Genomic DNA, 16,729 nt, shown 5'->3' with positions numbered 1-16,729 from the left:
TTAAAAAATTCTCATGACTCTTCCCTAATGCCGTTGACCCTGCTTACTTGTTTGTCCCAGGAGAAACACTGGGTTCTATTAAAGCGATGATGGGGTCTTTGGTTTCATCTTGTGTCCTAATTCTCAGTGGACAGAACATTTGTCCCTGTGTGTCTGTTAAACCCATTATAACTAAACCTTGTGACCACCCAATCCATCATATGTTGACCACAGCAATACACACTCAAACCATGTGTAAAAACCCCTTTTTGAATAAGCTGATTTTTGGTAGTTTTCAGTGTTAATTTGCACGTAAACACTCATTGTGCATGTAAACGTATAGGTCATAGACATTTTTTCTAGGGTGACCAGATGTCCCCATTTAAGCAGGACAGTCCCAGTCTCCTAACAATTCACTAAAAATGTAATTATGTCCCGGTTTCAGCTGTGGTCCTACATTTCATTAAGGTGTACTTTTGGTTCTAAATATAATAAACACCATTAAAGGAATAACTTTGTTCCTAAATGCAAAAAGGGTCAATGGCAAATGTCTTGAAGCGGCACCAAGGATTAGTTTAAAATAAATGTAAGCATTAACTTTACATGATGCAAAATAATCTCTGATCTCAATAAATTGTCAATTAATTAACAAATGTTGTGTAAAAACAAAGCGATTTTTTTAATTTATATTTTTGAACAGATATTTTGGATTTTAGACCCTGATGAGCACATCCTACTTCTAGCTTCTTCCCTTGGGTGAACTATCAGCTCCACCATGCCCTGCATCCCAACCAACCAATTTCTTACAGGTGTAGTGCCGAATTTTGACTCTCTAGTATCCTTATGTTTAGGGGTAGGAGTAGGGATGTGCTTTAGGTGTAGAGACCAATGAGGTCATGGTTAGGGGTGGGCTTTAGGGATAAGGGCCAATCAGGTAGCGGGGGGTCGGAATCTGGCGGGCAGTCAGATTTCGGCACAACACCGGATTATCCAATTTGTGCAAGTTTTATGCGTAAAGTTGTTTGCATGTTAATATCAAAAGCGGAGAATAACCTGATTATTTCAGATTTCATGAAAATGCATGTCAATTTGACATTTTTGGTAGTTATCGGCATATCTGTGTGCATGTCAACGTACTCAGTGTCATTGCATTAGCCACTAAATATTAAACCACGTGGTATTTGTTTTAAAGATAAATAATTTTGCTTTAAATTCAAGAATAGATATACTGCTTTTAATGAAGACAAAAAGTAATTCCCGGTTGTTAATCCCAAAATATACTTCAGTCATACAGGACGCTTGACGCAAATCTCGTCATCAGCTGAGTGCTCGAGCACTGAACGTGCAGCCCAATTTTTCTAACCGTGCTTTTTTGAACGTTCAAAATGGGAATGTGCCTGGAATTATTTGCACAAATTAGTGGGTTCACAAGGTGGCAATACACACATTTGAGCCGTTGCTGTCACGAAGCAGCGCTAGATGTAATTGTGGATTTGTGCATCAAGAGCACGTGTGTGAGGAGGTCTACAGATACCTGCATTTGTATAACTCGTGTCTAAAGGAAAATAAAGACATATTTATGGGTCTAAACTCCTGAAAAGAAATAGTCCAGTGTCTTTTATAGCAGTCGCAGCATGCATGCGCCAACAGCCTGTGTATGCGCACACTGTCAAACGGGGTATCCTTTGACAGGCTCGCATTCGACTGTATGCAGACTCTGAGCGTTCGCTTCAAAATCGAAGTAGGCTATAATTGGGCTTTAGTGGAACATGTCCATTGCATATGTGCTGAACTACAGCTGTAGTTACTCTGCAAGGAACGGCCTTCATACATCCACTACAAAATGACCTTAAAACCAGTTGTAGTCATTTCAATAGATAAAATGAAAAGGTCTGAGAAAATGTCTAGCATTAGATCTGATATTGTATCTACTGCAACATCATTCATGAAGTTTAAATGTGGCTCAAGATTCCAAATATTTGAGGCAACTGTGTATGATCTGCCATTACACACCTGTACACATTTCTTACTCAACAGCACATTTGATCTTTTCATATTTTAGATAATTGTCACTCAATCCCTGTCTTTGTCAGAGGGATTGCTCTGGTTTTATATTCAATATTTTGTTGCCCTGTTACTCTCTTAGATACGGGGTTCAGTCAAACAGTGGGCACCTGCCCATGTGAAACACTCAGGTGATATTCAAACTTTGGGTAAAAGGTCTTTTAAGTGTCAAACTCAAAGAAAGCTGCAGTTAACAAATGCCGGGATTATCCAGACTTCGTCTCTTTTTGTTTGAGTAACTAATGATGGTTCTTACTTTCTAAAAGATGAACCGCTTAAAGGGTTAGTTCACCAAAAATGGTCAATTCTGTCATCATTACTCAAGACTTTCATTCATGAAACACAATAATAGATGCAATGAAAGTGAATGGTGACTGAGACAAACATTCAGCCAAATATTTCAGTTTATGTGTTCCACAGAAGTGATAAAAGTTTGGAACAATAATGACTCTTTAACCCAACTAAGGCTTGGCAACCAAAAGACAAATCATTATCTTATTTCAAATTTTATTCAAAACAAGAAGGTAAAAAAATATGATAATGACATGACCAACTTTTTACATTAGCTACATAAGTTCAACAAAAAAAGTAAAGAATTTCCAAATGAAGGAAAAGGTTTAGATCCACTGATACATCATCAATGTAACATATTAAATAAACAGATTCCAGCATTCTGAGCCATGTAGCAACATACTGGAACTTTGGGTTTGCAATACATTATCATGCAATAACAGGCAGATCTGTATGCATCATGAAAATAAAACACACGAGAGAGCTTCACTATGATCAGGGAAGTGGAGAAATGCAGGGGAAGAGAGCATCAGGGTTGACTGAAGAAGAAGGAAAAGGTGTCATTTGCGTGCATGACTGTGTGTTGGAGTGCCAAATAGTCCATCAAGCCGAGTAGTCCTGCAAAATCAAATGAATCACACAAAAAAAACTAAATGTGCACTGTTCAATAAGCCTTCACTCCATGTTTCACGTGTACAATAGTATTCGAAAGTGATTCATTTTAACGAACAGGTTTGTTTGGAAGGTCTGTTTTAATGAAACAAACTCAAAAAACTGATTCACAGATTATTTTGAGTGAAGTCCACTTGTGAAATATTTGGTTAAATACTGCTGTTAATACAGTGTTTTCCTGTGAATTAAATATTTTAGTGGTATTTAGTGTAAATTTATGAGTGTCAGTTTCATGCCATCACCCTAATTAAGACCATGATTAGATTTTGCCACATAAATGTTCTAAAAAGATTGCCAAATGTTGCACTGTGGTTCCACTAACTTCACCATTTTACTTCCAAACAAAGTCATTCCTTTCAGTCAAGTCACTTACAACCACTTTGAGTCAATTTGACTGAATCATTAAAGGATTGTTCCGGATTCAGTACAAGTCGAGATCAATCGACAGCATATGTGGCATAATGTGGAATTGTCCCTCGCTTGTTTAAAAAAACAAAAGGCACAAATGACAGTAAGTATAGTTACAGTAAGGCATTAAAATGGAAGTGAATGGGGTCAGTCCATATACATTAAAATACACACTGTTTCAAAAGTACAGCTACAAAACGTAAATATTATACATGTTAACATTATTTTAAAGTAAAAAAAACCGTACTAATCGTTTTATTGTAAAGTAATATCCAATATTACAACTTTGTTGCCATGACGATGCAACACCTGTAAACCCCGCAAGCGATTTTATCCCACAAAAACCATGGTAGCATGTACAACCCCAATTGACCCTTCGCTAAGCTCCGCCACCCTTGGTTACAGTCGCTCACTCTAAAAAGCTCTGCAGAACTCCCCATAGGAATGAATTGGAGATTGCCGTGAACGGCGCGGTTTTTTTGGCTAAATATTCTAATAAACAGAATTGACAATATTCTTGAGTGGGCTGGAATGAAGAGTGACATTGTAATGCATATTTATCCGAGTTTTTTTGTGTGGAAAATAAATAGTATTTGACTGAAAACGATGGAAACTAAGAATCAGAATCGAGGCAAATGATCATCACAGTCACATAAAAAGAGAAGTGTACTCTGATGGCAATAACAGACCTGTTTATAACGTCTCATTTCACACTCACCATGATGCTGTGAACTCTTTATTTACTATGACGTGAATACATACATAAATGAATTCATGTTAAGTTATTAGCTCGAAATGTAGGTGTGCTTGCTGATGTTAAACGTGTTCATTTGGGAATGAGAGCGGACACGGTTTAATCCATAGCATGCTCTTCTCAATATTTAAAGATTTCTTTTTTTCACTATTACAAGTGACCCAGCAACAACGTTTTTCACATTGATGATAATTTCCGTAAAATTCCACTTAAAACTACTCAAACCCACATTACTCCCGTAGACTCTCGTTGGGGGAAAAAAGCAAGCGCTTGTCAGAGAAATGACTCCTTGTATACTATAACATGATTGCTTCACCTGCTTAACATCACGTGTTTCACATCACCTTGTTATTTCCACTTGTCAAATTGTTATCAGTCCTACACTGCCGACATCTCAACTTTTTTGGAATTGGGGTAGTACTGTTTACTTGTGGCTATACTTTTGAAAGTGTGTGTGTATGAGCTTGATTTCTATTGAATATGGAACATTTCTAGAAAAAAAAAACTAAAAAAAAAACTTGTTCACGAATCAGACATCACTTGCTTACAAATCTTATACTGTTTTAGTGCTGTCAGTTGATTACATTTTTAATCACGATTAATCGCATACTTTTTCAGTTATTCATGATTAATCGCAGATTTAGAAAGTGCTGAAATTTGACATGTGTGTATATATATATATATATATATATATATATATATATATATATATACACACACACACACACAGTACTGTGCAAAAGTTTTAGGCACTTGTGAAAAATGTTGCATAGTGAGGATGTCTTCAAAAATAATGACATAAATAGTTTTCATTTATCAATGTCAAACAAAGTCCAGTAAACATAAAAAAGCTAAATCAATATTCGGTGTGACAACCTTTGCCTTTAAAACAGCCCCAATTCTCCTAGGTACACCTGCACACAGTTTTTCTAGGTTGTCGGCAGACAGGATGTTTCAAGCTTCTTAGACAATTCACCACAGTTCTTCTCTCTATTTAGGATGTCTCAATTGCTTCTGTTTCTTCTTGTAATCTCAGACTGACTCAATGTTCAGTGGGGGGCTCTGTGGGGGTCATGACATCTGTTGCAGGGCTCCCTGTTCTTCTATTCTAATCTTTTCTATTTGCAAAAGTAATGTTTGGGAGTCTAAAATGTATATTTCCTATTGACACACTAAAGCTGAAGATATAATAACCATCTTAAATGTGCTTAAGACTTTTGCACAGTACCGTATATTTGACTATATATGCACATCTTTTCTTGTCAAAATGCATTTATTTTCTTTTTAGGAAAGAAAGCAAAACGGTATGTAACAATACAATGCTTAATAAAAACAATTCCAAACAAAGCCTTCAACAGTATAAAGAAATGCACTAAAATAAGCACCAATTCAAGTAACATTAAACATTAAAAAGTCCTAGTGGGAGTTTGTTTAATTGCGTTAATCTCGATTAAGAAATATTAAAGCATTAAACTTTTAATTAATCGCATGCGTTAACACGTTCATTTTGACAGCTCCAATTATTCTGCTACATTAATCTGCGGACTTTCCTAACTTCAACTGTAATAACTGCTAAACTTCAGAGAAGTTCTGAATCTCATTCAAGTTATTTGTAAAGTATCTGAACCTACCGCTCTGGGTTTCTTGTTCATCTTCATGTCAAATCTGTAAAGAAAAGACATAAATTAACTAGTGTACCATGATGCTCAAATAAACCTCATTAAACCGTGCATGCACTGACCCAAACTACCCAGCCAACACCACAAGCATGCAGCCCAACAGCAACAACAACAAAAAAAGCAAAACTGCAGCATCATCTGCAAATAATCAGAAGCATCACTGCACTTGTCCACTCGATGTGGATGGCCCTACACAACTAATGGAAAAGAGACAAGCAGAGACGGAAGTAAAATTCAGACTTACTCAAAGTCATAATCAAACATGCCAGAGGGGCTGAAGGGGGCAGCATTAGAAAGGAAGAGAGCATCAGAGTTAGTGTAACGGATGTGTTTATACCTTCAGCAGTACACTATGTGAAGAGGCTGCAAGTTCAACCTAACCAAAAATAAAGTACCCTGTCTAGGGCGAGTACATTTCAAACCCTCACTAGAGCTGTTTTTGTTCAACAAGTCCTTCATGCCTGACCAGACTATTACTCCTCAAAAAGGGCATCAGTGTGCAGATGAACATTAAAGGGATAGTTTACCCAAAAATGAAAATTCTCTCATAATTTACTCGCCCTCATGCCATCCCAGATGTGTTTAACTTTCTTTCTTCTGCAGAACACAAATGAAGATTTTTAGAAGAATATCTCAGCTGTGGGTCCATTCAATGCAAGTGAATGGTGACCAAATCTTTGAAGCTCCAAAAATCACATAAGGGCAGCATAGAAGTATTCCTTACGACTCCAGTGGTTAAATCCATGTCTTCAGAAGCGATATGATAGGTGTGAGTGAGAAACAGATCAATATTCAAGTAATTTTATACTATAAGTTCTCCTCCCTACCCAGTAGGTGGAGATATGCACGAAGAATGCGAATCGGAAAAAGAAAAAAAAAAAATGTGAAAGTGGAGATTTAGAGTAAAAAAGGACTTAAAAATCGATCCATTTCTCACCCACAACTATCATTTCGCTTCTGAAGATATGGATTTAACCACTGGAGTTGTATGGATAATTTGTGCTTTTGCAGCTTCGAAATTTTGGTACTTACTTGCATTGTATGGACCTACAGAGCTGAGATATTCTTCAAAAATGTTCATTTGTATTCTGCAGAAGAAAGAAAGTCATACACATCTGGGATAGCATGAGGGTGAGTAAATGATGAGAGAATTTTCATTTTTGGGAGAACTATCCCTTTAAGAAAGAGTAAACGAGAAGGACTGCAGACCAGATCTTTAAGAAGAACAGCTGATTAAAACACATTTTGAGGATGAAAAAGGAACGATCTCAAATGAAAAGGAGCCACAGTGCTATGAAACGTAAGCCCCTCCCCTTTACCAAAGGAGGTGGGGCTATCATAATCATCTCATGATTAAGCAAATTTATCCTGACAAATCCCATTTCCGCACAGATCTGTTTACGAATACAAGAAGGGCATTATGTAATGTATTCACTGCCACTTTATACAGTGGACAAAACCAACCGGACTCCCTCGAGGATGTTACGCTTCAGTATTAAAGCAACAAACCACCTTTCAAGACCATATCACATTCGATTTAGGATTAGAGGCTCCACTCTATTAGCACTGGATCAGATAGGACGAGGTTGTAATAACGTTGTGATTTCCTGGACCCCAGGAGCATGCTGGAGATCAGGTACCTGTGTCTGTTTTTGTTCTTGCGCTTTTTGTGGCTGCTGTGGTGGCTTCCAGAGGAAGCGGAAGCTGCTTTTTGTGGTTTCAGGTCCTGCAGGGCTCCGTCCGGCTCCTCCGTGTCCTCCTGGCTGGGCTCGTTTTCCTGGTTCTGAAGGTCCGGAGATGTGTCGCTCTCTGTTCCACTGCCTGGCTCGCCTGCAGGAGCGGAAGAATGGGTAACGCCTCAAAAATCAGCAAGTTTACTAACTTTTAGGTCAACGACGTGACGCTCACTTTTGTTTCCAGATCTATTCAATTATTCAAAAATACATTTAAAAATGCCAAAATTACATTTTGACATTTTTTATGAAAAGGCACATTTTGTTGATATTCTTGACACAAAAATTCATGAAAACCTTGAAAAATGTGTTTGAAAACTTTTTTGAAATTAACGAATAAGTTGTGTACCCTTTTAAACACTTTCAGACCTTTTACTCAATGGTTTCACCGCATGACATTTTAAAGTCATTAAATCAAAAATATGTGAAACCAAATTCCACACAAAAATGTCCAAACACATGTTTTATGGACTACTTTATCACCTCTGACAACGTAATTTGTCAACGACCCCTTTAGCAACTCCAAAATAATGAATTAACATGTTAGATCACAACATGAATCACAGCAACTTACAAACCGCTCAAATATGGTTATTTCAACCCCTAGCGAGCTGCCTGCCAAGACAATTTTAGGGCAATGAACGCACAATCAAATGCTGTGAATGCTTGAACACACCCGTGATGGCCTAAATGACGTCTACACTTGGTTTTGAATGTTCAAACATCCCACAACTGACTGAAATACTCGTGTACACATTCAAATTCACGTATGAGATTCTACTTACGTTTTTCATTCATGTGATCAGGGATTCCTCCGAGAGCACATACAGCCTGTCAGCATAAAGCAATTTCATTATGACATTTTTCATATACTGTATGTTAGCATGAGCATTCATCAAACAATTTACTAACCGCAACTGATGTTACAGATGACTTGCTAAAAAGACGCTCAGCTTCCTTAAACTTCCTATTCCTCCGATCAGTCTTGCTGTTGGAATTCCTAAAAGGGATGAAAGTCTGCGTTCACCTGCATGCCTCTTTCAGATTTTCATATCATTCAACCACATAAAATCAGTACACACTCACTTCTGATTGGTCAGATATCTGTCCCATCCTCGGATGATGTTCCCGTACATCTGAGTGTCCTCCAGGTAGCTGCCTTCAAAGGCATAGATCTGTCTTTCCAGGTTTACCAAAGTCTCCTGTTAAAAGTACAAACAAAATTTTGCCTGCTAAAACATACGTTTGCAACATTTCTGTTACCAGCATGCCTGTGTTATTCTGTTTAACATGTCTGTGAAGTTCATTATAAAAAAAACCATCTCATGTTATCTAGTGAATAATACAGTCTGTATAATTTGCTAATTATATATACACCGTCAGCCAAAAGTTTGGAATAATGTACAGATTTAGCTGTTTCGGAAGGAAATTGGTACTTTAATTCACCAAAGTGGTCATTCAACTGATCACCAAGTATAGTCAGGACATTACTGATGTAAAAAACAGCACCATCACTATTTGAAAGAAGTCATTTTTGACCAAATCTAGACAGGCCCCATTTCCAACACCTTATCCTTGAGTAATCATGATAAATTGCTAATTTGGTACTAGAAAATCACTTGCCATTATATCAAACACAGCTGAAAGCTATTTGGTTCATTAAATGAAGCTTAACATTGTCTTTGTGTTTGTTTTTGAGTTGCCACAGTATGCAATAGACTGGCATGTCTTAAGGTCAATATTAGGTCAAAAATGGCAAAAAAGAAACAGCTTTCTCTAGAAACTCATCAGTCAATCATTGTTTTGAGGAATGAGGGCTATACAATGCTTGAAATTGTCAAAAAAATGAAGATTTCATACAAAGGTGTACACTACAGTCTTCAAAGACAAAGGACAACTGGCTCTAACAAGGACAGAAAGAGATGTGGAAGGCCAGATGTACAACTAAACAAGAGGATAAGTCCATCAGAGTCTCTAGTTTGAGAAATAGACACCTCACATGTCCTCAGCTGACAGCTTCATTGAATTCTACCCGCTCAACACCAGTTTCATGTACAACAGTAAAGAGAAGACTCAGGGGTGCAGGCATTATGGGAAGAATTGCAAAGAAAAAGCCACTTTTGAAACAGAAAAACAAAAAGAAAAGGTTAGAGTGGGCAAAGAAACACAGACATTGGACAACAGATAATTGGAAAAGAGTGTTATGGATCTTAACCCCATTGAGCTTTTGTGGGATCAGCTAGACTGTAAGGTGCGTGAGAAGCGCCCGACAAGACAGCCACATCTATGGCAAGTGCTACAGGAAGTGTGGGGTGAAATGTCACCTGAGTATCTGGACAAACTGACAGATAGAATGCCAAGGATCTGCAAAGCTGTCATTGCTGCAAGTGGAGGATTTTTTGATGAGAACTCTTTGAAGTAGTTTAAATTGTAATAGTAATTTTTCATGTTATTAATGTTCTGACTATACATTGTGATCAGTTGAATGCCACTTTGGTGAATAAAAGTACCAATTTCTTTCCATAAGAGCAAAATCTGTACATTATTCCAAACTTTTAGCCGCCAATTCATCACACCAGTGAAGTTTTCCGATACTAGTACCACAAATTCTGAGGAGCTTTCAGTTTAAGTTTCATGTCTGTCAAATTTGCTGTTAAAACACGCACACAGTAGTTTTCTGGTAAAAACTAAGTGTAGAGATAAATAAAATAAAAAATTTTCCGCAATTCTATAACCTTTCCCAAACCCTCAGAGTCTGTCAATTTTGTTCATACGGTGCAAACTGTCAATCATGCTTTATATAATTTTTATTTATTTAAATGTTGAAAACATAAAATCCGTAAAGTCTGTTACAAACACAAAGCATATTGTGATTTTTCTTTATTATTATAATTATTAAAAAATGTAACGTTTTTCCAGCAGCTGTCAATCATACAAAATCAAAAGAGGATCACATCATAAAATCATTCTTTCTTTGTACAGTTTTACTTCATTTCAGTGTTGGGCAAGTTACTCAAAAAAAAAAAAAGTAATTAATTACTAACTACTAATTACATCTTCTACAGTGTAATTCGATTACTGTACTAATTACTCTGTCTGAAAAGTAATTGAATTACTTATTACTTTCTAAAACCCTGATCAACCTCGACCAGATCAACAATACAAGGATAAACATGAAACTGTTCTTTTAATTCTTTCAAATAAATCATATCAAATCAAATAAATTATTCATGAACTGGCCAAAGAATTTAAAGGGGCAGCGTTAAATTAGAAAATATACATTTTATCATAAGATGTTACATTTTTATTTTAAAGTCACTATTGTTTTATACAGAATTGTTCTGTAGTCTATACAGTATTTCACACAATTACATCGTTAGTAACTGTAATTAAATTACTGAAAAATTAAGAGTAATCCCTTACTTTACTTTTTATGAAAAAGTAATTTACAGTAATTAATTACTTGGTAATGCATTACACCCAACACTGCTTCATTTTGCACAGTTCTAAAACAGTGCATGTACCTGTGGAATGATTTTACTGCTGCAATACTTCCGTTTGGTACTGTTACGTTTATGGTTGTGTACCAGGAGGCGCCATAACAAAAGCGGCTAATGCAGTTAGCATGCTATCCGGATACATATAAACAGTAACTTCCATTCTCAAACATTTGATCAAAGGGTTAGTTTAAATGGAGCAAACTAATACGTTTTGATCTCTAAATACAAATACATATGCATTAATTTGAAATAAATGATCAGTAATCGGTAATTCAGTCTCGTGAAAGCATTCCAACACGGTTATTTCCGCCCATAAAAGCATCTGCAGGCGAGGCATAAAGTGGGATGTTGGATATTTTTAAGTATGAACATGGGTAAATGTACCGCCAGCTCTTGTTTTCTCTTGACCAGCTCGGAGAGCTCTCGGCGGGTGTCGGGGATCTGCGGTGGAGTCGCTTTCGCGTGCATCGCCATGATGGATCCTTCTAACTGCAGTACTAGTGCAGGACTCGCCAGTCCGCCACCTACTGCACACGTCCTGCAGGGGGCGCACACTCTTCTTCTTCTTCTTCTTCTTCTTCTTCGTCGTCGTCGTCTTGGTTAATGGCCGTCGCCAGTCCGCCACCTACTGCACATGGCTGACCCTGTCCCAATACCCACACTTGCGGTCTTGGCCACTTGAATGCGCGTGCACGCGACAGGAAGTAAGTGTCCAAGATTGTCCCATGTCTAAACCATGCCGAAGCTCAGAACACTGAACTCATACTAAATCCAAACTAGAGGTATCCCAGAGTTCCTGATGACGTCAAGGGAAGCTTTTCAACATAAGTTATTTATTATAATCAGATAGTAACGTAAGTGAAGCATATATTTATTTTATTATAAATTAAAGTATTCAACGTTATGTAACGTGTTTGGGATGACTTAATAGCAGCATCGTAATTACAAAATATTATTTATGTGTATATTTATATACCTCTTTGTTATCATTCTCACCCAATAATCAGTTTGTTTGTTTGTTTGTTTGTTCTTGCCTATTACTGCTGGTGATTTTGGTCATTTATCAGCCATATACGGTCTAGTATGTTGTTTTAAAATTAAAAAAAATATTAACTACTACCACGGATTCGTTCTCATCTTTATGTATATAAAATATAAGTTTTAATGCTTTTTATTTGTTGTATGAAACCACATACTGATAAGTTGTGTAAAGCAGTCTTTGGTCATCTTATATAAATGACAATCCAAAGCATATCATTTAAATGGTTTGTATTAGTAGCTATTAATGGATCACACAGGTTTATAGAATAAAGTTTTTATTTATTTTTTATTATGTTTTATGCAGTGTTTTGAGAAACAAAGTAGAAAGAAATTGCTTATATTTCATATTTACTGTGATTATGGACAATGCAATTTCAAAGTATTGAATATCAAAATGAGTAAAAATAATTAATTATTACAATTATTTTCACACAATAAAAACATTATAAAAAATTGACTTACATTTTTTTTTTTTTTAACTGCACAATACACTTCCAATAACCAGTATGTATGTCCCAGTGTATTAATAAATGAAAAGATGGGTAAAAATTTCAGTTATTTATTATTTTAAGTAGGCTATAACAGTCACCACTACCAAAAACAATCAGTCTTAAGCTGAGTGAAAATACAAAAACAGCTGTCACAACCAGCACCAACAACTTTAAGTCTACGAGTGTCCCAAGGCGCAATCAAAAGTCATCCACACACTCGCATTCTTCACGTCTACAAGAACACTAGTGGCCAAACACCGGAAATACGTAAAACAAGTGAGTAAGTAGGCAAGACCAAAACCACAAGTGGGGGTATTGGTAAAGGGCAGCTGTTTAGATCCTACAGAAAAGCCCAGAACCAAAGTCTTTCTAGCAAGTCAGTCCACTGTCGGCCATATTTGGAACGCTCTTGGGAGGCTATTTCCAGTCATGCCAGTGCAGCTCCTATCTACTAGAATGGAGAAATAGCTAAATCTCAAAAACGGTCGGTCAAGATTACAATCAAAGAACATATTTCAAAATCAGCAATAAAATCTGACAATTCTGGTATCATAAATTGTGATTCTTTACCCCGTATTACGCTAAAAAACGCAATTTTCAAAGCTTGTATGCGCATGCGCGTTCTAGAGTTGATTGATAGGTGATTGGCTCTTTTAACTGTAGTCAGAGTGCTGACTACCACCAAGAAATATGATCATATTAGCCCAGTTTTATTGTTGTTACATTGGCTACCTGTTAAATTTCGTATTAATTTTAAAAAGTTGTTAACTACGTACAAAGCTTTGAATGGTCTGGCTCCACAGTACTTAAGTGACCTTCTACCACGCCATATTCCATCACGTTCATTACGATCGCAAAATTCTGGCCTGTTAATAGTTCTAGAATATCAAAATCCCAAAAGGAGGTAGATCCTTTTCATACTTGGCTCCTAAACTATGGAATATTCTCCTTAACACTGTTCGGGACGCAGACACACTCACTCAGTTTAAGTCTAGACTAAAGTCTAAGGATTCATATCCCGAGGTTACCAGAGCCGGCCAGATCCAGCTCCGTACCTGCTTGGTGTCGGACTCCACTGCTACGTGTCGCTGAGTGATGACGACAAACTACAGCCAGTGCTAGCCAGACATCACTTCAGTCTTTGGACTTCAGAGGATGAACTGATGCCCCTAAAATATCCACAACACTCAAGGGCCTACTTTTATTAAGCAAACTATGTCGATAGGCGTAATACTTAACGACATCCCAACAATACATATACATAAAACACCACAACAATCACACATCCATTTCAACACTTACCTATAAATGCCAAAGTTGAATTCAAACCTGTTTGTCCCAATCTTACACCTCTTCCTTTCCCACTATCTGTGTTGCTTCTGCCCCATCTTACTTGCCATTTATTTATGAACATTTTCCTCATTTTAAATTTAGCCTCATTTTTAGCTATGGGTATATGAACATTTATTTCCCTCTTATCCCCAGAGCATCATTCCACCATTGGCCTCCTTCAAGCTTCAAACCCTCAGGAAGGTGTGTTGGTGTGCAACCCCAACAAGTGATAAATTAACTGTCTTAAATTTGTTCACTAGCCAGCGGTTGAGTAGTGAATATTACCAGCCACTCAGATTTTCCCCAGCCATTTTTATTTGTTCAACCCAAATTTACAAAATAAATCACTATACATATAGTATGTGAAACTGAACAAATACACAAAGCATTCAATCCTGACAACTGTCATCAGTGATTTTCTTACAAGAACTAAACTCAGAAAAAAAAGTGGACTGTAAAAAAGTGGACAGTGAATGTTTTGCATTCACACTGTCCCTGACTCTCAATGAAAGCTATCAAGACTTTAAGTAGGCTTTTTGTGTGTGTTAAGGTTATTTATTTACTGTAACATACACTGTTGTATAAATCATAATGTCATTATTCTCTTAATAATATTAAAAACATAACACTAAGTGCCCTAAAACATGAGGACGCCCACAAACTAGTGGTGGGGATTGTGGGGAATGTGATTCACCCCCCGGTTACTCAAGACTTGAATTTGTTCACCAAAAAGTTAATTCACTGGTTTATTTAATAATTTTATTTTTGTGAAGGGTGAGCGTCTTTGCTTTGAGTGAGTCACTGATTTGTTGACTCTGATTCGTTAAGTACAGTGCGTAGTGAAGTTCCCGACATGTGCGTGTGCTGCCGTTTTCTCTTTTCAACGATTCAGGAAGGCTGTAAATACCTTATTCACAGTAGCGCCATCTTTGATTTTTGACTGGAATGAAAACGAGGCTGAGAGGGATAGACTTACAATCTCTTCAATGGCATGCACTGTATAAGCAATTTAAAGCTCCTAGATCACATCTTATTTTTCACAACTCATGCTTTTTGTCTGCTGAACTTTTGGAAATGCTGTTTTTTTTAATGTTTCGTCAGCAGAACGATCCAAAACACTTTAAATGACAGTAGGCCACAAGTCTATCCCTCCCTGCCTCGTTGTCATTCCCGTCAAAAATGAAAGAAGCTGCGATAATCAGCTTAAACACCATGCGCATATTAAAATGACTTCAAGAAAGCCAGAAAAACATGACAGTTATTAACAAAGATATGCATATATTGTTTGTAACAAGGACACTTGGACTTGTAGGCCTACCACAGTATTAACAGCAGGCTATGTAGCTGTAGATCTGTCTACTCATTGATGTGAACAACGAAACTACAGTTTTGAGGGGGGAAATGTTATTATAATTAGACTATTATCACATTTAAAGCAATAAATTACACACTAAATTCTTTATTATTCATCTAGCCCAATCTTTTTATTGATGTGAACTACCAAACTACAGTTTTGAGGCTATTATTATCATCATTATGATTATATAGCATTTAATGCAATAAAATGCCAGTTAAATTATTTAAACCCTTAGTTGACAATTTTAATTAAATATATATAAATAGAATATATGAAAGTTTAATTTTTAATATTCTTAATTCCATTTAGCTCATATCAAGCATGTTCCACAGAAGAGCTGGAGATCATTATCATTAATGCTGAGCTCCGTGGAACATTACCTTGTGACATCATCTAACACTAACAAGAACACAGATGGACACATTAATTTTGACAGCAGTCTTCTTGGCGATCATCATTTCACGCTCAATTATTCGTCCTACAGCGCCATCTAGCGCTCTGCATACGTCAATCACTAGGAAGTGTAATCGAGCTTGAAATCATGATCGTGCCTGGAGACTGCAATGGCGAAATGTACAGTGTAAAAAGGATTTATATTTTGGTCTGTTGTTACCCAAAACAAACTGGATTACTTCAGTAGACATTGATTAAACCACTGGATTTGTGTGGATTACTTTTATGCTGACTTGATCTGCTTTTTAGAGCTTCAAAGGCTTGGCCACCATTCACTTACATTGTATGGACCAACAGAGCTGAGATATTCCTCTAAAAAACTTCGTCTGTGTTCTGTAGAATAAAGAAAGTCATACACATCTGAGATGGTATGAGGGTGAGTAGATGATGAGAGAATTTTCATTTTTGGGTGAACTGTCCCTTTAATAGCAGATTTTTGTTTTTCTTTTAGTGCACGTCATTAAACGTTCTGGACACATGCAGTCAATGGCCACAGGGCGGCGTCAGAGCGCTTTTTATGATGTTTTGCTGTTTATTTTTTGTATATAAACCTCTTTTTAAAGCAGTGTGGCAGGGGCGAAGGGGAGAGCGACTTAAATAAATGTATCTTAAACAATCAATACCAAATAATGCACATTGACATATATTGAAATATACATTGAGACAATGGGATCTGAAAGATACATTTGATTTACATCTTCTTCAGTTTTATGTATGTAATTATTTAGCCTATCTGAGATATTTTCGTTCCATTTTAAAATACCATTTAAATTTATTCTGTACTCCACTTTTCTCTCGTTTGCCAACAGTGTAACTTTTACACGCTGCCATGGCAACGCAGAGTCAGCGCAACGCTCACTCTATTAACTGCGTGACAGGTGAGACGCAGAGAAAGAGATTTAATTTTTAAGTGAATAAATCAGATTGCAATGTTATGCCTTTGCTTTTTATGTTTGCCTTGTGTATATCTTTAAA

General features: G+C 36.8%; 1 protein-coding gene and 1 pseudogene across 3 annotated transcripts; one reads left to right on the top strand and one right to left on the bottom strand.

Annotated features, from left to right (window-relative positions):
• Positions 1–2,491: 2,491 nt before the first annotated feature.
• On the bottom strand, positions 2,492–11,627 carry LOC127420894 (chromatin modification-related protein MEAF6). Of its 3 annotated transcripts, XM_051663501.1 has the most exons (8): positions 11,465–11,627; positions 8,667–8,782; positions 8,493–8,580; positions 8,366–8,411; positions 7,488–7,677; positions 6,092–6,121; positions 5,800–5,833; positions 2,492–2,952 (listed from the first exon to the last, which is right to left on the bottom strand). In XM_051663501.1, the coding sequence occupies exons 1-8, from the start codon at positions 11,552–11,554 to the stop codon at positions 2,938–2,940; spliced, it is 609 nt and encodes a 202-aa protein (XP_051519461.1). In that variant the 5' UTR covers positions 11,555–11,627; the 3' UTR covers positions 2,492–2,937. The 3 variants fall into 3 exon arrangements, with proteins under 3 accessions (XP_051519461.1, XP_051519462.1, XP_051519463.1); XM_051663503.1 differs by lacking the exon at positions 6,092–6,121 and having other exon boundaries at positions 2,506–2,952; XM_051663502.1 differs by lacking the exons at positions 5,800–5,833; positions 6,092–6,121 and having other exon boundaries at positions 2,493–2,952.
• A 4,956-nt stretch (positions 11,628–16,583) lies between these two features.
• Positions 16,584–16,729, top strand: part of LOC127421621 (O(6)-methylguanine-induced apoptosis 2-like) — a 5,987-nt pseudogene continuing 5,841 nt past the window's right edge.

The sequence above is a fragment of the Myxocyprinus asiaticus genome, chromosome 30 (genome assembly GCF_019703515.2).
Source record: "Myxocyprinus asiaticus isolate MX2 ecotype Aquarium Trade chromosome 30, UBuf_Myxa_2, whole genome shotgun sequence".
Classification (NCBI taxonomy): Eukaryota; Metazoa; Chordata; class Actinopteri; order Cypriniformes; family Catostomidae; genus Myxocyprinus; species Myxocyprinus asiaticus.
The sequence above is the reverse complement of the archived record's forward strand: the minus strand, read 5'-3'. Positions and strand labels throughout refer to the sequence as shown.

Excerpts from the sequence above, each read along its gene's own strand:
- LOC127420894 (XM_051663501.1), bottom strand. The coding sequence starts at position 11,554 with ATGGCGATGCACGCGAAAGCGACTCCACCGCAGATCCCCGACACCCGC. Across the intron at positions 8,412-8,492 it reads CATCTGTAACATCAGTTGCG|GCTGTATGTGCTCTCGGAGG; the intron begins GTTAGTAAATTG and ends TTATGCTGACAG. Across the intron at positions 6,122-7,487 it reads AAGAACAAAAACAGACACAG|CCCCTCTGGCATGTTTGATT; the intron begins GTACCTGATCTC and ends TGCCCCCTTCAG.